The sequence below is a fragment of the Anomalospiza imberbis genome, chromosome 2 (assembly GCF_031753505.1).
Source record: "Anomalospiza imberbis isolate Cuckoo-Finch-1a 21T00152 chromosome 2, ASM3175350v1, whole genome shotgun sequence".
Lineage (NCBI taxonomy): Eukaryota > Metazoa > Chordata > Aves > Passeriformes > Viduidae > Anomalospiza > Anomalospiza imberbis.
In genome coordinates, this window is record NC_089682.1 from 108495557 (window position 1) to 108515614 (window position 20058).

The window sequence follows — 20058 nt, forward strand, 5'->3', positions numbered from 1 at the left end:
TGTCAGAGAAATGGAAATTATTGCAGTAGGAACTTCTGGTGTTTTGAGACAAAAAGCAAGTCACTAATAATGTAACCAAGTAATTTTCACAAAGTTGCAAGTGTTTTGGCAGAAACTCATTTCTAACCAACCTGCAGATGAGTTGAGGCAATGTTGTGTGTTTTACTCATGTTCCACATGTGCTACTCAGGGCAGTTCTCCCCAGCTTTGTCATTAAATAGCAGATTTAAAGTAGATGTTTGAAGTATAAGTTGACTATATTTGAAGCATAAGGGTGATGAAAGTGATGCATTATGTCACTGTAGTATATTGACATTATCAATTATGTGTTATTAAACAGCTTAGCTAACTGAATGATTTACCTGTGTTTAACTGCCTCTTTCAATTAAAAGTAGCAAATGCTGTAGAACTGGGGCACAGTCATAGAAACCATATATTTTCTCCTGTTAACACCAGCACTGCTGACATGCAGGTGATGGGAGTGTTGGCATTTTGCTGCAGGCTCTAATGGGCTACTTTAAATGGCCTAAAAAAACGTGATTAATGATTAGGAACAGGACTGTTACACAGCTTCACAGCTCTTTTCCTCAGTGCATTTCCATTTGCGTCAACCAGCTGCACACTTGGGAGGTGTTATTTCAAAGTAGTCAACACAGGGGCATTTTTCTACTACCATTTGTTTCTATTTCTTAGGTCCCTTTGGTTGTCCAGATATAGCTAGTGTTTCCTTAAAGCTGTAAGCTTTAGTGATAAAGGAGGATATCCTCAGACTAGTATGTCTGGTGACCGAGATCTACAACTGTGGAACTCTACTGTCATTTCAATATATCTTTACCATCACTATGCTTACTCCTGTCTGGTTTATTGTGTTGGAAATAATCTAAAGGTTCCTCTTGGAGTAACTGAATCACTTCATCAACCAGTACATGATTCCCCTCTGCTATTCACTTGATTTTTGCAAGCAGTAATTTGTACATTAGTCCTGCTTGTTTGTAATGGGTAACTGTCCACCCCTAAGCCCTCCCTTTATATACATGGATACACATCTAAATGTATATCTGTTATGTGTATTTCTTTGGGAGCTGAGATCAACAGACACTGCTGCAACACTCCTGCCCCAAGTAATAATTAGGTGCCATGAGTAGAAAAAATAAGTAGCTCCAAAAGAAAATTAAAAACAAGGTTGGAAAATCTGGCATCTCACTCTTTTTAATGAACCTTAGGAGTGAGGTGTCTAGCAGACATAATGCATTCTCTTTGCTCTTTCAAGCTAAGGCAATATCAAACACTGGTATAGAGGGATTGAACACTCAAGGGGAAGATATCTTGTACTTTTTGGAAGTTTATTTCACTGTACTGAGATCTTAGAGCTTGTGGCTGAAAGTCAGCACTTGCTCTCAGGTATGCTGCAAGAGAAGGAAATGCATTTTCTTAGAACAGGACATTTGTGTAGTATTTTAGTTGCTAGCATTTTTTTAGTGATCAAAGTATGAAGCTAAGTCTTAGCTGTGTAGAAGTTCAACCAAGTTTTCTGAACAAGAAACTTAAAAAAAAAAAAGTTCATACAATAATTTGGAAAGCAGAGGGGAAAGGGGGGTGTAGGTTTAGAGTGCAGTGGTGTTGACTGCAGCACATATACTAGAGCCACTCTTTTGCAGAATATAAATGATGCCAAACAGATTTGCATCTGTGGGGGCATAAGTGTGCCTCCGAGGTGAGCACATCACCAAGTTGGCTTGTCCTTGAATGTGGTGTTCAAGGTGGTATTGTAGCTCATCTTCCTTTTTTAATGCTGTTTTTAGGAAACTAAGGCTGAGGCAGGCATGCTGAAGGCTCCACGTGTGTGTTTGTTCTCTGGCTTTGCAGTACCTTTGACTCAGCTGATGGACTTCAGCCAAGCATATCAGAGAAGGAAGAATCATGATGGTCCAACCTGTTTCTTGAATAAAATGTGTCCAGGTGGAGGAGGAAGCTGTAACTGTGTGGTGGGGAGTGTGGTCAGAGGCTTTGGTTAAACTCGAGTTTTTCAAGATGAGAGAATGCAGACTGGGGAGTGCAGCTGGGATTACCCCCAAGGCTGTAATGGTGTTTTACATGGCAAAAAACTACCAACCCCATCTGAGAAAAAGTAGGCCTTGATAGTCCTGGTGCTGACACAGCTACTTGTTACTTCTGACAGATTCTCCTCTTGTTTGTGCAATACACAGACAAGGATTTATACTAGTTTTCTTGTCTGCATATGCACGGGCCAGAATATGAATAAGTTTTTACTACAGGTATGAAAAGCTTCTTCCCTTATTCCTCCTTATCCTTATTAGGACATTTACCTTATCAGTAGCCACTTGAATGTCTTGGTTGGTTTTTATATTTATTTTTTAAAATTTATTTTTTTATATTTTTTTTTTCACAGACATTTTCTGTTTGCAGAGCCTGCATTTCTAGTCCTTGGCTGGGCCAGGCGAACATCTGCTTTGCATAGTTTGCAAGTGTTACTTATTAACTCAGGCTCCCCAAATTCGGGCAGTGTGGTGCCTGTTCCCAGGCCAGGCTCAGCCTGCTACTTGTCTTTTGGAAGCACGTGTTGAAGTTCATTACACACATTTATTCTTCAGTTTTCTGCTTGGCTTGGATTCACTTCTAAGATTCTGTTCTGAGTCGATGATGTAAACTATATCATAAAATATATATATAGATATATATGTATTTCCTTAGGCACCCGTGCAGCACTTTTCCTCCTGTAGTTCATTGTAGTATTGCTTGTGGGCCGGTTTCAAAGGAATCTCAAGTCCATATGGTTTTACCCGATAATCCTTTATCCACCATCTTCAGCTCTCATTCCCTTGCTTTCTTGCCTGTGGCTACGTTTCTATCTCTGCATCAATTAGCACAGTGATTTATACAACAAGCAAGCAGTTTAGAGGTAATGGTACACAATTAACATCTCATTCCACCATAAAGGGTATGCTAAATACCCTAGTCACTGCTTTCTCTGCCTGGAATTGAAATAAGTGTTTGTCCTAATTCATATGCTATCTGATGTGAAGTGGGCCTGCTTTGTACGGCACTACACCATTAATCTAATTATAGATAGCTGCAAATGAAGTGCTGTCTGAGCACTGAGACTGAAGAAAATAGCGCTTTTGTCATTTAGCATGACTCTGTGAAGCAAGATCGCACTTTACCACGGCAGCATGGCAAAATGGGAATCTGAATAATATTGCTGCCTGTTGCATCTTTTCTAATTACAACAGCATTGTAAACACAACTGAGCGCCGATATAAATAGAGCTGTAGATACGCTGTCATGTGGGTTGTAGGAGAAAATCCTTAGTGTGCTGTTGTATTAAATGATGCATCCTGATTGACAGCTACCTTGAGACTGCGCTGATGGAGTTGTCAAAGCATTGTGCGACCGCGCTGCTCCGGCGGCGGCAGCTGCGGCCGCTGCCGGCTCCCCGCGCCGCCCGACCGGGAGGACATCGCCGCCTGTCCGTCTGTCCGCCTGTCCGCCTGTCCGTCTGTCCGCCTGTCCGCCTGTCCGCTCCGGCTCTGCCCGCCCTCGCTCTGCCCGCTCGGCCTCCGTCTGAAGCGGAGGGAAGCTGCTTTTTGCATGGCTTTAACCCTTGGTAGGTTTCTGTAGAGTGTTGCTTATGTATCACACGAGGAATGGAACGTGGGAAGTGCGCCCGAATTACAAGTCTAATTAAGTTTCTGCTGCTGGAGTGTGTACTGCGTGGTGGCGAGGCTCCTCTCGGTTTTCTTTCCCTTTTGCTGCTGCTAGAGGCTCATGACATTTCTGACTGCTTTGGTATTTTTATTATTGTTATTTTTTCATTAGCTGTCTCTGTAGCAGTTTGAGTGTTTGCTCCTCCATCAGACTAAAAGTGTTGTTATTTTGTGCAGGTGTTAATGCCAATCCTCACCACCACCCCGTGGAAGCAAATTAGCTCTAGAACTCAGAGCTCGGGGAAAAAAGTGATTTGCAAAACGTCCTTTATCTCCTTGTTCAGTGAGGAGTCCTTGACTCTGAAAGAAGGTGGTGTCTGACATCTTTGAGTAATATGGAATAAATACATCATTTTCCTGCTTAGATGCTGTGGTGGAAATCTAAGCGAGGGTATGGTCATGGTGTTGACGTGTATCATGGTTAATAAAAAAGGCAGCGTGCTCATTGTGTTTGGAACTGGAACCTTGCTCGGTATTGCTTCCACTGAATACAGAATAATGTACTCGAGTGAATTGATGACGTCAAACCACAGGTGATAACAATGAAGTGATTTGAGGCAGGACGTGGATTAGAAATGCTGAAGGGAAATTTTGTGACCACAGTTAAAACGTTTCACTGGTTCCAAACCCGAGACTTTGAGGCTAGTGAAAATAATGAAGACGCAGAGCAGACAATTTCTCTATTGAAATCTGAGCTACGTAAGATTTTCACCCTTCTGACCACAGGAATGACAGACATTTGAAAAACATGGTTGAACACTTAGGTAAAGCATGCTGAAAATCCACATCTGGTCAGCAGTCCAAACACTAACGTAAGTAACATATGGGTAGTGATTACTCTATAAAATCTCCAATGGAGTTTGAACATTTACAGCTTCTGGGGACATGAGTTTCAAGTGTACAGGGAAGATCATATTTAATAAACTAATGTGAGGTGTAACAGAGTGCAATTTTGAGCATTTTAGTGAAAATTTGCAATATTCTGATGTATATGATAAGGGAACCATATCTGTGCAAACTACAGAACTTGTTTTTAAGCACAGATGGGGCAATATATGCCCTGGCCATCTTTTTTGTAGCAGTCAGTCTACTTGTCTACTGACTTGGGGGATCAGTAGGGAATGCACTGACAAACATCCATAAAATCCAAAGTATAATTTTCACTGTATTTGCTTTCTTCTCCCCCACCCCCACCCTGTATTGCTATTACTGCACCTTTTTGTGTTATTTTTGTCATGGAGATTTGGTTGTAAGAGGTAGTTTTGCATTTTACATTAACATCCGTTTCATTTAGTGAGAGAGGTAGGACAGGATGCTGTTACCCTTAGAAAACTATTAAGTAACACCACTTTACCCTACTATAATTTTTGTCAACTGACTGTGGACTCCAGTGGTCTGGTGGAAGAGAAACACCTGTTTTGTGCCATCAAAAGCTGTATGGCTTCTTTTGGTACTGCTTTATTGACTTTACTTTGGCTGGCAGAATTGGGCTTTGAAACCCTGTGGAGTGGAGCAGTGGCTGGTGACAAGGACTCATCAGCACAGATCTGATGGCTAGCAGATTCTCCTGCTCTCAGAGTCCACCTGCAATCTATTTATGACTACAACAAATGTTTCTTCTGGTTTAGGCCAGTGGAAACCTCCTGGTCTCTATTTATAACCCAAACTTAACAACCTTCGCCAATTTACGCCCCCTTCTTTCTCCCATCTCCTCCTCTTTCGGAGCATAAAGGAAGAAAATCAGAACCTCATCCGCACTTGGTTAGCAGCATATCAAACTTCTGCTTCCTATGTTCAGCATTGTTCTTGCTAAATCAAAGGCATAGCAGCAGCGTTTGTCATGGAATGAAAATATGTGGTATTTTCTTAATTGTCTTTGTTGTGGCAGCACTGGTGGCTGACATTGTTTGCCATGGTCTTCCAGAGAGTCCTGTGGCTCTCAACCAGCTGCACCCGGGTTGGGTGAACAGCACCCTGCACCCCACTCCACAACTCATCTCCAGGGTTAAGTAGCAGCACTACAAAGGGATATTTATGCAGGTATTTAGTGGGGTCCAGCCAGCAGCAGAAATACATCAAAGGTAATCTTAGAGAAGGAACCTTTCTTTGCGCTATGTCTCTTTATATTCTGAAAGGTCATTTGTGAACCAACTGTGCCAAAAAAGGCCTTTCCCCAGAAGTTTACTGTTGTTATTTTTTACTTTTTGATTACAGTAACTTGCTTATCCCCCAAACAGACTAAAGAACAATAAACAAATACAAAAGGAAAAGGAACAGCTCATCAATAACAAAGACCTGCGTTTTAAAGCTTTGAGAGTACTGACTCTTACATCTCACTCCAAGCAAAGCAGGAGTCCTGCAGAGAAAGGAATCTAAAAGATATGAAAATTATAAAGATAGTAAAAACAATGTTTGGTAGGGATATTTTAGCTTGGTGTGGAGAACTGAGCTTTAAAGTGCAGCATACTGAGGAATGTGTTTTTCCCCCACTGCTGAATGTTGTGAAGTGCATAGGGAATTCTGTATTTCAACCCCTGTGAAATACTGTAAGCTAGTTGAATGCAGAAGGTCTGGCTTTCTCTTCAAGTTTAAATTTTGAAATCGGGCAGCTCAGGAGTGTTAATGTGGCTTAAAGAAACTAAATGGCATCTAAACCTAATCCTTTGAAATCATATCAAAATAGTCTCTTGCAAGAGGCAACAATAGAGTCCACAACCATAACTTATTTCTGCGTTCTTCCTTTTTTATTTCTTTTTTTTTTTTTTAAATTTATTTTCAAACTCTGAGTACAAAGAAGACACCAACCATGGATACTGAAACTGTGCAATTTGTTGTAATTATATTCCCCCCCATAGATTTAATGAAGGACTTTAAAGTACAATTTATCTTTGATAAATAGTCCCTCTACACAGAATGTTTATTAGATTGACAGCAGAATACACTCTGCAAGCTTTTTTTCCTTGCCACTTATGACTCAGATGAATTTTAATAGGAGTAAAAAGCTTTTATTTGCACAGTAATTTCACTTAAGGATCATATCCTTCAGAAACTGGCAGACACTTGTATGTCTTGATTGCAAAATAGACACTCAAGAGTAAAGAAACGCGCATAAGATGTTATTATTTGGCTTGTTATTATTTGACTTGTCACACTGCTGCAATTCTATCTGCAGCTTATGTCACCAGCTCTCCCACGGGCATCGCCCGCCCTGTCCCTGCACACGGAGCGTGTGTCCGCGGGTGCAGGCACACGGCAGAGGAGCTGCGATGCGCTGGGAGAGGGCTGGCCGCGCTGCGGGTGGAGCTGCGCGCCACCGTCTCCATTGCCACGATGATGCCCGCGGGAGGCCTGGGGCTAAAGCCGCTTTCTGCATACAAAATGGTGCTGGTTTCCCCGTGCCACGGCAACTGCGACCGAGGCACATGGCTGGGAACGCGTCCTCAAATCTTTGGGTGCCACTTAGAGCTCCAGGGAGCATCGCTGTGGCGTTTTCTTACACCTACTGGGGTGGGTGTCAGGGTCGGCTCATGTAACTGCCTCTGTTTCCGCTTAGAAGCGAGTATTTCTGCGTGAATGGCTGCACTGTTCATCTCGCAAAATGTTGTGTGTCCACACACCATTTATGGAGGATGACAGTCCTCTGTTACTTTGTTTTAATTCGGCTTTGAAAGCCGCGTTTGAAAGATGTCACTGCAGAGTTCATCACCTTTTGCATGCGTTTCTCAATACCTTGTTCTGCTTCCTGCAGAAGCAGAAGGTAGAGTCCCCCTTTACCTTCACCATAAGGATATCGGATTTTTCCTGTCCACGTGAAAATGAAAAGTAAAGACATTTTATTGTTAATAAAACAATAGCTAATTGTTTTGGAGGAAAACATACTGTTCCGAGCAAGGTGTTGAACTTTACATCAGCAAAATACGCATTTGAATTGTAAATGCCGTCCGTCGGATGCTTATTAGTAAAACCTTTGTTTAAATTACTGATGAAGTGCGGTGCTGGCCTTCGCTCGGCGTGCCCTGGCGAGGCGGGGGTGTCGCACAGAGACCTGCTGCCATCTACTGGCTCCGGGCGCTCCCTCCCGGGTGCCGCCCGCCCGTCCGCCCGTCCGTCCGTCCGTCCGTCCGTCCGAGGGCAGGGAGCTCGCCAAGTGACGGCAAGATTTTAAAAACTGAAAGCTCTGGGGCTGAAATCACTTCAGGCAATATTTATGTGCCTTCAGAAAGGTTTCGTTTAAAGAGATGCTCTCACCTGCGGGTCATCGTTGTTCCCCTCTGATTTTAATTGCTGTAAAACATACTAGAGAAAACAACACTGTCTCCAGACAGGTAATGGCTGCTGAATGGATTTTATTGCAGATAAAGCACATTCAGTACAGCGACATTTAATTGTTCTGCTTATGCATGAAAAATCAGAATTGAAATTGAATTACTAGGATTTCATTGCAAAATCCGAGGAAATTACTAACTTCAAACATTAAATACATGGTAAATGTTTAAAAGGTAAACGTAATTTTTAAGATCAGTCGTGTCATTGAAAGTCTAGCAGACTTTCCCAAAAGGTCGATTTCCAATTCATCACTGCACTGGAGAAGAATCCCTCAATATTCCTTATCCACCAAAGATAATGTGCAGCAAGCTTAAGGGCATTTTTGTTTTTAAATCTGAATCTCCCCTCTCTACCCCAGTTTTAAAATGAATCTGACATGTCTTTACTGTACTTGTTTCTTTGGTTTTATGTGCACTTTGCTGCAGACTGGGGTTGCATATTTTTCATTCTGCATCCCGAAAATGAAACTCTGAATAAAGATTTCAAGCAGTGCATTTTAGACACTCCCGTGAAGAACAGCTAAGAGATGTATTACATAAAAATATGTCATGAAATAATGCAGGTTATTGACTGGAATTCACCAAGGTACAGTTTTCTAAACCAGTCCTCTTCCTATTCTTTAGTACAAATTGCAAATACTGACGAAGGTTGCTGCGGAGCTGAGCAAGTACATGCCAGAGAAAGCAGCAGAGGACACCTCCAGCATTTTGAGATCTCCCATGCCTGGAACAGTGGTGGCAGTTTCTGTCAAGCCTGGGGACATGGTAAGAAATGTGATCTATATATCTGTGTTTTCATTATATATGCTGCAGAAATTTTGCCTTGGTGCAACTGAAACTACAGGTCACACGGTTTGGTGTGGGGGTTTTTTGTTGTCTTGGTTTTGTTTCTTTTTTTTTTTTTTTGATCACCTGTAGAATAAAGTGTGCAGAAGGATGTGTGCTGTTTTAAGTTTTAATTTTTAGAACTAATAAGGAAAACCAAAACAAATTAAACTGGCTTGAAAAGAAAAATTTTCAGCCTGGTACAAGTTCACAGCAGAAACTCAAAGAGATAGCTTGGTTTTGTATCCCAAATACCTTGAGGGGCAGGACAGGTACAAGGGAGAAAATGGTGAGTAAATTCACCTAAGTGTGTGTGTGTGTGTGTGTGTGTACCTGTCTGTTTGTCTGTCTATCTCTCTCTCTATCTCTCTGTATATAAAAGCTGTTCGTGCTAGCAGGAGGAAATTGTTGATTTTCTGCCCTGGAGTAATGAAAATATATCTAGAAAAAAAAGGGACATGGGACAGATATTTAACTTGACCATTTTTTGGTTTTGTTTTTTTAAGAAGCCGTATGTTATTTTTTTGCAAGACACATGACTTGGGAATTCTATGCTGGGAATTTCCAGGCTCATGTAGTAGTCTTCCTGTCTTGCAGAAGGAATAAACTTGCCATACAGAAGGGCAAGGGATTATGCTATTGCTGGTCTGGGGATTTCCAATGCTTCTTATCTCGCATTGAGTTGGAAACAAATTTTTGTTTTAAAGTTGTTAAATACTGACTTGAACTCAGCTTTATATGAAATCCCACCACATTGTATGATATGTTATTTCTAAGGTCGAGGCCCTTATCTCTCATAACCATTGGAAACAAGGTAGTGAGGAGCAGATACAGGAGCATTTGAATCAGATAGTGCATATTAATTTGAAAGTACTGTTAGTTAAATGGTGCCATCAGCTTGTATGTAGCACTTAGATACAAACAGAAGCTTCAGTCACAGGGTTCATAATTTATGGCATTGAAACCTAGATTTTCTTGAAAGATGATTCAAAATGGGATCAAGATCTGAAATTTAAAATCAGCATTGCACTTATTAGGTGGCAGTCATCAATCATGCTGGCAAAGTGGTATATTTGCTTACATTTTGCTATGATACCACCTTTGGTTTTAAAATATACGACTGTTTCTGTCTGTGTACAGTGAAAACAGAGTCATCCTGTTAATACAGAAGATCTGTAGGCACCAATGTTTGTAGTAATGAAATAAAGACATTTCAGAGGAAACAGATCTAAGTAAAACTGGTAAGAAATTAGAAATTCTTTTAGCTTGTACACTTATGTTTCTTATCTATGATCTATACATGCACCAATAAAGTTCAGATACTTTAAAACAAAAAAACAATATTCAATTAAAATTATTCTTTATATCATGACATAGACAGGAATCTGCTTTCTTTGTCAAGGGCAAAACAAGTGGCTGAATGAGGAAGATTGTAAGCAAATACTTTTTGTGAAGAATTAAGGGAAACATTTTTAATTCAAGGATTTTAAGACTTTAAAAATTTGTTAAATAGTTATTTTTGAGAAGTTAATTCTAAATGTTACTAGCCTTCTTGCCATGAAGAATAGTTCTCCTTGTCTTGAAAGAAATACAATCAGTGGAGAAGGAGGCCAGAGCCTAAGGGATTTTAAGTAAATAAATAAATGAACCTCCCTCCACAAATCTACAAGTGGTGCTGTGCATCAGAGCACAAGTTGTTAAATAATGTGTGTGAGATTTCTTTTTCTCCTTCTTCTCTCCTGCAGCTTTTTGCTGGAGGCACTGAGTGGCAGAGCATTTGAACAGCATAATCTATGTTCTGCTGACCTGAGCTTGTCATTGCTAATTGTGTGGCTTTAATTGCAAAAAACACATTTGTGTTATTGAAAAGGGTTTAGCTTAAATCCTTCCTTTTCAGGACTAGTGTCAAAACGTTTAAAAAAAAGCGAGCCAGCCAGCGAATGAGGGTAGCATCAGCTACAGGCACTGAAGAAGCAGTGGGATGGTGGGATTCAGATTACGCCTCTTGGCTGTCTGTCACAAACCAGCTCGCCCACTGCAGCTGCTGAAGGCATGATGGGCAGGGAGCTGTAGCTCCTTGATAAATACAGCTCTTTTTGTCGCACTGCTTGGGAAAAGTCGAATTTCTTTAGTGCGCTGGAGAAATGGGAATTTACGTAGCTCCTGTTCTGTGTGCTTGCCACTGGGTTTGGCAGCTCAGATTTGCACGGTGTGTGAGAACAGCACAGCTGAAAAGTGGGAGAAGGCGAGGTGGCTGTCCATCCTCCTCAGGTGGTGCTGCTGCTAGCAGTAAAGCTGTCAGGTTACCGCGACTCCGACTGCTTGCCCTAAGCTGTGAGCTGTGCACTACAGCGCCAGTGCGGCACGGCCCCTGTGCCCGCAGAGACGCTCTCAGAGCGGTCAGGAGCAGGTCACTCTCCGGCAGGTCAGTAGTAGAGTCAGGAGCTGAGCTGTCATCCGCCTCCTTCAGGTGTAACTTTACAAATGGTGACAAAGCGCCGAGAGAGGGTCACCTCGTCTTTGGCCGGCTGGCCGCGCTTGCAAACTCGTGGTTATTGCCTACGGTTCAGCTCCAGGGCATCGCCCGGCCAGGCAAAGCATACGGCGTCTGTTAGTCCCTCTCCCTGCTTCCGTAGCCAAATGAGGGGGCAGTGCTGATCTCTGGGTTCGTTTTCCCCACTCCATGTGTCATTGTTTTTACTCGAAGCATAGTGTTCTCTTTCGGCTGCTGTTGCTGAGAAATACTTTGGTCCGGTGAAGCCTGATAGAAGATTGCGTGAGCATCCTCTATCCAGCTGGTCTGATAAGCAGTTTTCAATTCATTTTTTGCCAAAAGATATTGCATACGCAAGGAATTTATTTTCTTTTGTCTGTAAGATGATCTGTAGATTTTAGTAACGCAGTGGGGAAGTGCTGTTTGTCATTTAAAGAGAAGCAGAACTTGTGATCCTGCCAATTTCTTTAGGTTTTTAGTTACTTTCTACTTTCTTTATTTTCCTTCGTGTGATCTGAAGACTGTAATTAGTTGTCACTCAGTTATTCCTGGAAGCACAATGAAGGCACTCAGAAGCAGAAAGCAACATAAACAATGAAACAGAAATCTGGCTGACTACAAAGAAGGTTAATATTATTTAGGGAAAGAAGATTTAAATTTAGATTATATTCCTCATAACACAGTCCCATTAACATAGGAAATATATCCCTTATTGGGGAATGAGGGTGTTTGTGCATTTGTTTCCTAAGTAGTTGTTAATGATTGTGTGCATTAGGATGAAATTTGGTTTGGGGAGAATTAATTACTTTTTGGCTCCTCATGGTGCTGTGGGCCAGAGAAACCACTGGACTTCGAGTCCAGGCAAGTCATTCACTCTGGTTCTGCTAACCCTGGGGGCAGCACAAGCCAGCCCTGGTAGCACACAGCAGGATTTTTATGCCATAGTGTGGACTGGCACTGCATGTGGTTCCAATCTCACCACAGCTACCACAAAGACAGCACCACCAAAACTACTAAAGCTGCACGAATTCCTTTAAGTACTGAGAGGACAGAACACGGGCAGGTAGTTGAAAATACTTCTTTGTGCTGAGTTGTTTGGCATGGTTTTTGTCCACGCAGGAGTCTGTGCACTGAAAGTGCAGGAGTGGGGAAAGCTCCAGATCCTAGTGGTTGCACAGGTAAAGCAGAGTTGTTGTTCCTAAAGCAAACACATCCAAAGTGTTCCCACTACCCACTCCAAATTTGCTAGTCTGAACTGTCCACAGCAACAAAGAAAGATCTTAGCTGTCCTGATTGCCTTGCAGCCTTTGCTATATTTTCACCTATGAACATAGTTTTTGCTTTTTCATTTTTCTGTCTGTCAGGAATGTGAAGGTGTTTTTTCTTTTAGCTGTATGTTTCTGTTGGTTGTTTTTCCTTTTTAGTAACATTAGCCAGGACAGGTGTCATTACCAAGCTAAGCAGTGGTCAGTAAGCTAATGCCTAATACCTGGCAGCCTAAACCACTTCAATGATTCCCCCCAGAATTAAATATGTAAAAGGAAAGCACCTCTGGGTAAACACCCCGGTGTAACTGAGTCTTTTAGGACTACAGCCAAAAAAAGAAAATGAATTATTTTCACTGAAGTTTCTAAATTGCCTCTTTTTCCAGGAGATTGAGATTACTCCAGGTTTTGGAAGTTAGCACCATTCAAGCCATTTTTTAAATGTACTTTTCTCATATAAAAATTCCTTATGAGTTCAGCTAGTGTACCTATGGGCATTAATACTGCATGGAATTAATTTTTTCCTACCAAAATGGCAGCTGTTAAATGTAGATGCTAATTGTCTCAGTCATTTCAAAACTGGGTAACTTGAAGGCTTCTTTTTTAGTTGTGTAACTTACAAAAGACACTACTGTGTTTCCACCTTTTAAAAGTAATTATAGAAAAAGGTTTTAAACAGCATTCATCTTTCAGTTCACCTGCATGCATTTTATTTCAATTTCTCTTGCTATTCTTTAGAAGAATAGTTTTTAAGAAAATCTTTATTCACAATTTTTCATCTCACAAGTAAGTTTTTGCTATGGGAAAATATGTTTTGTTTGACCTCTACTGCTGAAATGCTCACTACTAAAAAGCAAAACAAATGAACTTTCTAAATTCTGTTTGTCACTACTTCATTGATTTGTGTGAAAGAAAATGTGAAATTTTAACCTTACCTGTTGCCATCAGGCAGTTGTGTGTTGTTTAAAGTTGTATTTGCCATTCAGTCCTGAAAATCTTAAAAAAAATTATCTTTTTTAATCTTATGCTAACTGGAATTTATAGCAGAGAAACAACATCCAGGTTAAAGCAGTAAAAATATATTTGTTTAAGTTTCACATTCCATTTGGATAAATATGGTATCAGTAATGTAGTAAGACATTATTAATTCAAATACTACTTTTCTCTTGTGTATGAACGTTTTTTCTTTTGTTGTCTTTCCTTTTTCTTTCCCTTTCCCTCCTTCCTCGCTCCTGTCCTTCAGAGCATATATAAACTCCACTTGTCAGTTGAAGGGAATTTGCAAACTTGACAAAATATGGTCACAAACCTTACATAGTTTTTATGATTCTATGTATTTGACAATTTTCTCGGGGTTTATCTTTTGGGGGAAAAACCCTGTTGGTAAACAGGAAATGTTCATGGTTGTATAATATCCAGAGTAAAAGTATTAAATATTTCGCCATTCTTATTACATGGGGCCATGAGCAATAATTGTAGTTACATTGAAAAAAATTAACTATAATAATATTTCATAATGTATTTTTTTTATATTTGACTTGAAAAAAAATTTACTATATATTTTATGCAATTGCACAGTCTGAGATTCGTGTTCCAGTACAGTGTAATTAAGAAGGAAATCCTATTATGATAAGTTAGAAATAGTTAATATTATTAGAGTTTCCACCTGGGAGAAAAAATGTGACTAATCCTTTGAGATGAATTCATACAATTTTTAAATTATTTTTGTGGTGCACTTTGCCTTTTCAAGTAATAAACAACTTTTTAGCTGTTACTTAAAAAGTTGCTTAATACAGATTAATACAGGCTGAGTTAGCAGAAGAATAGCCTCAGAAGTGCTCTGCCTGAATATCACTTGCCCAGCACCCTGGGATGGCAGAGGCAGATGGGGCAGTGTGTTTTGGATAAGTGGGAGTGCAATGACCAGTGCTGATTGCTGTCAGGGGGACATCAGTGACCTTTAGTCAGAGGTCAGAAGATGTGGGATGTGCTATGTTGAGCTTCATTCGTTAAAGGAGTGCGGCAAAAAAAGTTTAGTAATGATTTGTCAAGTACTATTAATTGCTGCTAATTATATTTGCAGTTCTGTAGCTCTGGTTTCAAAGTTAATTTGGAAAGAAGAGAAAACTTGCACTAATTATTTTACATGGTAATGGACAATGCCAAGGAATTGCAATTGTTGCTTAGCCAATTCCTCTTGATTTGTTTTCTTGTTGGATGCTGGCTGCCAGGTTGACAATAAGTCAGAGAAAAAAAAAAAATCTGGGAAGGGAATGATACCAGTATGGACTAAGTTTAAACAGCAAATAAACAAAAAATTTCCCGGTATCCTCATAAACAGTGAATGCATACTTAATTCACTGCTCAGAGATTTTGCACAAGCGTAAAGAAGGTGCATGTTTGCAGTTATTTTGCAGAAGGCTGCAAGAGAGGATAACTCTCTTTCATATGGCACTATCTTGCATTGTCCCTTTTCACTTAAAAGGCTCAACAGGGACTTAAGCTGCAGAATAGTGGAAATTGTAAATGATGTTTATTGGTGTCTTCCCAAAGATGAGGAAGGAGATACCGATAAAATACAACTCTCACTTCACTTCTAGCCAAATCTAAGCTCGTGTTCGCTTTGGGCTGTCATTGTTTTTTTCCACTTCAGCTCCAAGAGCCTTAAAAATGTTCTGCATCAGAGCACCTGTGTTCTAAATATAATGGTCTTAAAAATGTAATTGAGGGATTTTCACTTTTGTAGGCAAATCAGCAGGGTTGATATTGATCCGTCTTTTTAGGGAGCCACAGTGCACCAGAAGGTGATACTGTAGAGGGCCCCGTAAACCCTCGGAGCCTTCTGTCTAATTTGGCAGAAAAACACAGAATGTCGGACAACAAAAGAAGGATCCAATTCCGTAAGAAATCTTCATCCCTCCCACCTCCTTTTCACAAGATAAAAAAAAGAGACTTAATTTTTTCAGCTGCACACAATGATTTGGTGCTCACTCTTGCATTGAAACAGTTGCTGTCAAAACAGGCAGGAAACAGTTTTCTTTTAATTGCTGAAATCATTCGGAAGTGCTTCATGCACGGCTTCTATACAGCAGATGCTGTGCATTAATTGGCCTGTGTAGGGCTGACCCAGGGTTCCTTGCAGCGGGCCCAATTTTAGGCAGAGGGTTTAAATAGCTTATTTCTTATTTTGTATAACCTGGCGAACATTATGAGCGCGCCTGCACGTGGGGTATTTCATGGTCTGCAGTTTCTAATGTCATGTGGGTTTCAAAACCTGTGCTTCTCTGGTAATGTACTAGCAGCAGGTAAGCTCTAAATACCATCCATCAGGAGCTAATTTTTTATCCAGATACTCCAATGACTGATGAACCTGTCTTTTGTATGAATGTTCAGCACAGGAGAAAGCCATATGCCCCTGGCACTGGTTCCTATGCATTCTTTACAGTTTGCAGGGAGGAGATTAAGGAAAAAACAAACCCTTACATTTACATGTCTTTCATTTATTTAGCAGTTAGCACTTTCTAAAATAGCTTTTTTTTTTTTTTTTTTTTTTTTTTTTTTTTTTTTTTTTTTAACAGTCTTTTAAAGCAGGTCTTTTAAAGCAATCTGACTACCGCTACTCATTTTCTTTATCAGGAATATTACTGCACACCCTTAATAGGGAACCTTGTTTTGCTACTCCCCGTCTGTTCAAAACAGACCTTAGCCCATTAGAAGGTCCTCCCTTGTGTGGGAAGACCACAGCTGTTACTGTAAATCTCATCCAGTAACTGTATCACCCCCATTTTGTGGCTCTGAAGGATGAAATTGAGAAATGGAATACTGTGCAGTCATCCTTTACATCTCCAATTTTAGGCCTTTGCACATCATTTTCATGCTTTTATTCCAAATCAAACAACATTAGTGAGAAACACCAGTCTGTGCTAAATGCCTGGTGTCTGAGCAGCACCTACGTACGATCTTTGTTTTTGGAGAATTTAGGACTGGGAGGCAAGTTGGGGTTTTGTTGTTGGTGAGTATTTTTAATTTTATTTTTTTAGTAAATAAACTGTTCTTTCCTTTCTCCCCCACCAAATCTTTCCCAGTCCCTAGAGTTTGTCAGAAGCAGAAATCCAGATGGTAGTGAGATGCCTAAGATGGAGGATGCTCTATTACGCCCCCAAAGAGGAAGTGGGAGCTCAGCATGGCTTACAAACACAACTTTAAAAAGGCTTCTGTTTCTTTAAATCCATCTGAATAAAGAGGATCTAACTTCTTGTGAAGGATATTGGGGGCTTTAATCAGAAATAAGAAGTGGTTTAAATCATTAGCACAACAAAGCAAACTATAAGCTTGAAGATAAAAGTCTCAGGGGAAAGAGTCCTCTGAAAATAAATGGGACTTGATAGATTTCCATATCATTTATAACTTCCCTTAATTACACTTGGAAGACTTGCCAGTAAAACTGGAAAATTGGCAGCCTATATCCATTATAGTAATTTTGCCGACCATGGCAAGCAGCTGGCTTTACTGGATTTTATTTCCCATCACTCACAATTAATCATCAGCTGGAGATGTCTGAAACTCCTCAAAATGTAGCAATACTGTGTGACATTCAGGCCTCCTTAAAATGCTGAAATCTGCTGAGTAAATGGGCCGAGTTCCCCTTCCAGCGAACTCATTTTGGTGCGAGGCAGGCTGCCGGTTAATGAGTGCCACTTCGATAATCGGATGCGAATGTGAACCCTGACCTCATGTCAAAGGAGAGGACGCAGCAAGCTGGATAAAAGATCGGTGATTCAGATCTGCAAACTTTACACCAATTAGACAGAGAGCGGGGAAATACATCAGCGCCCATTGGGTTTATCAGAAAGACTTGTGGGGCTTGTGACCATTTTGTAAGCCTAACATGGGAGACGTCCTGTCACAATCATTAAGTCTTTATCCGATGACGCCCCAAAGTCTGCAGAAAGTGTACCATATTCACAAAGATCCCGTGGTAGCGGTGCCCTCGGGTGTGCGCCGTCTTTCCGTGCTCCTGAGCTTTAAAGAGCCCTATCTCTGAGTGTGGATAGTCTTTGTGGTCCTCACATAGGTGCAACGGGAGCAGGTCGGCGTTGCTGCTTCTCACATTCTGCTTCCACCCTGTGGCGTGAGTTGCTTGGCTGGGAAATGACCGGAGACAGTTCCCTGTCCTGTGTGTAACCTTTTGGCCAGTGGAGAGAACAACCACCGTGCAGTCCCTCAGTGACTCAAACAGCACCATTGACTGGTCCCAAATTCACATTACAATTGTTAGCAGCATCGAGATGTTAAGTACCCTCCTCTTCAATGATCTTTTTTCTTCTTTTTTTTTTTTTCCTTTCTTTCTCTTTTCTGTTTCCTTTTCCTTTTCACTCTTTGAACTGCACCATGCAGAAATAAACTGCTAAAACACAGACTGCAGGTCTAGCAGTTAATCACTCATTTATTTTGATATATCAAGAAATATAGAGGTCGATTTGTCTGTAGTGTAACTCTGTGGAAAAGATACCTGAAATTAATTTATTTTAAGAAAAGGAACCCTTTTACTTTACTTGGTTCAAATAAATGAGATTGTTTTGTTTGATTTTAGTTGCCTGTTTTGACAGATTTGGGTCATCACTGAGACCTCTCTAAATGGAAATGTAAAGATGGTGGTTTTCACTGGTTTACCATCCACTGAAAGAAATAAATTATACGATGAAAATACAGCATTAAAAATGGTCCAGATAAATCCTTAAATAACTCAGACAGCAAGAACTTGTACACATCTCTGCGGTTTTCATTTGCAGGCTAAATAACAGGCAAAATGAAATGTGCAATTATAGAATGAAAGAAACTGGACAATGCCCAAAAGACTGAAAAACAGGAAAGAGAGATACAAGTGCCTAATTTTAGGATTTGTCATTTTTCAACACAATGATTGGAGCTGTAAAGGTTTAACATAAGAACAGTAATTAAACTTCTGTGCTTAAGTGACACTTGCGCCAAGATAATTTTCAACAAATTGCACATCATCAGAAGTACTGACACGGCATTTTCACACGTGGTACCTGCTGAAAGTGCCTCTTTCCTTTCCAATTAGTAAGACTAGATGTTAGCTGGATACTTCAACTATAAGTTTTGTGGGTTGAGAGGGTTATTTCCTTCTCAGACACTGTGTCCTTTGTCATCAATCCCAGCATGCATTATATAAACCACAAAAACTTTAATTTTGGGAAAGAGAAGAAATTCAGATTAAGGGATATTTCCATCCCACAATCACTAACACTCCCTGCCATTTTAGCACCATACTTTAGATCTACTGAGACAATTCCTTACTTTTCCTGTCGATGTGTTTCCAGAACTCTGTTTAGATAATTGCTGGCTGGTTCATTTGCACACCATCCTCCTGATGAAGCCATGTTACAGTTAAATGTAACTGCTCTAGGAGAGAGTTTCTTGGGGCCTTGTAATTAGGCTACTGAATTCAGATCTTCTGTCCTTAGCATCTCAATCTTCAGCAACGTTTAGAAACCTGTGTTCTTGGCTCTCTAATAGCAGAGCTTAACCAGAGGGTGGCAAAGTTGTTTCTGAAATGCATATTTTAATAATAGCATTATTTTAAAAACCCTCTTCCAACAAACTTTCTTGCCTGTTTTTTTTTTTTCCTTCTCTTTGAATCCAAAGTAGATATTCATTGCTTCCTCATAACCTCAGAAATGTTTGGAAAGTTCAGACCAGAGGGAAGAAAAGTAATGAGGTAGGGAAAAGGAGAAGAGAAGAAGAAAGGAAAGGAAGAGTGAGCTGCTGGGACAAGGCTATAGGCAGAGCAGCAGGTGTGGAAGGAAGGAGACAAAAGACAAGGAAAGGGAATAGAGGGGAAATAACAAGTCTTTGATACTATTCACCAAATTGGACACCTGCTAATGACTTAACTGCTTGCCTGAAGCTCAGGATGGAATTTCTGCAGGGTAAGTGTTGGGTTTTAGTTATTCTGTGTATCCAGTTAGTACACCGTATTCCCATAGCAAATGCTTTCCATATTTACCCTCCAAAACCTCTCATACTGTTGTTACCAATCTGTTGGAGAAAGGGTGTGTAATCACCTTTTAATGTAATGGTTTTTGTTTTGTTTTGCTCAGAATCCATAGGCAGAAATCAGTGTTTTTTAGTCAGTTAGTGAAAAAATAGCTTTACTTAAATTTTTGGAATGTTCTTCATGCAACGTACATTTGATCTCTGACTTCACATCTGCCTGTTAGTATATTCCTCCAAAGTGGTACACACTTGTTCTTAAATATGTATTATGCATTTTATATATAATTAGAGAAATATATCTATGTGTATATATAAACAAACATTTTGTTGGCACTGGCACACATAACAGTGCATAAACCAGATTTCTGCAGGTTTCAGATTACCCTGTTTTATGAAACTTGGAC

The 20058-nt window shown here is 40.3% G+C and overlaps 1 protein-coding gene across 10 annotated transcripts in view; it reads left to right on the plus strand.

Annotated features, from left to right (window-relative positions):
- PCCA (propionyl-CoA carboxylase subunit alpha) overlaps positions 1-20058 on the plus strand; it is a 270129-nt gene that overhangs the window by 245228 nt on the left and 4843 nt on the right. For all 10 annotated transcript variants that reach the window (XM_068182524.1, XM_068182532.1, XM_068182527.1 and 7 more), the window contains one exon: positions 8675-8815. In XM_068182524.1, coding sequence (XP_068038625.1) covers positions 8675-8815 — 141 coding nt within the window. The remainder of the gene's footprint in view (positions 1-8674; positions 8816-20058) is intronic.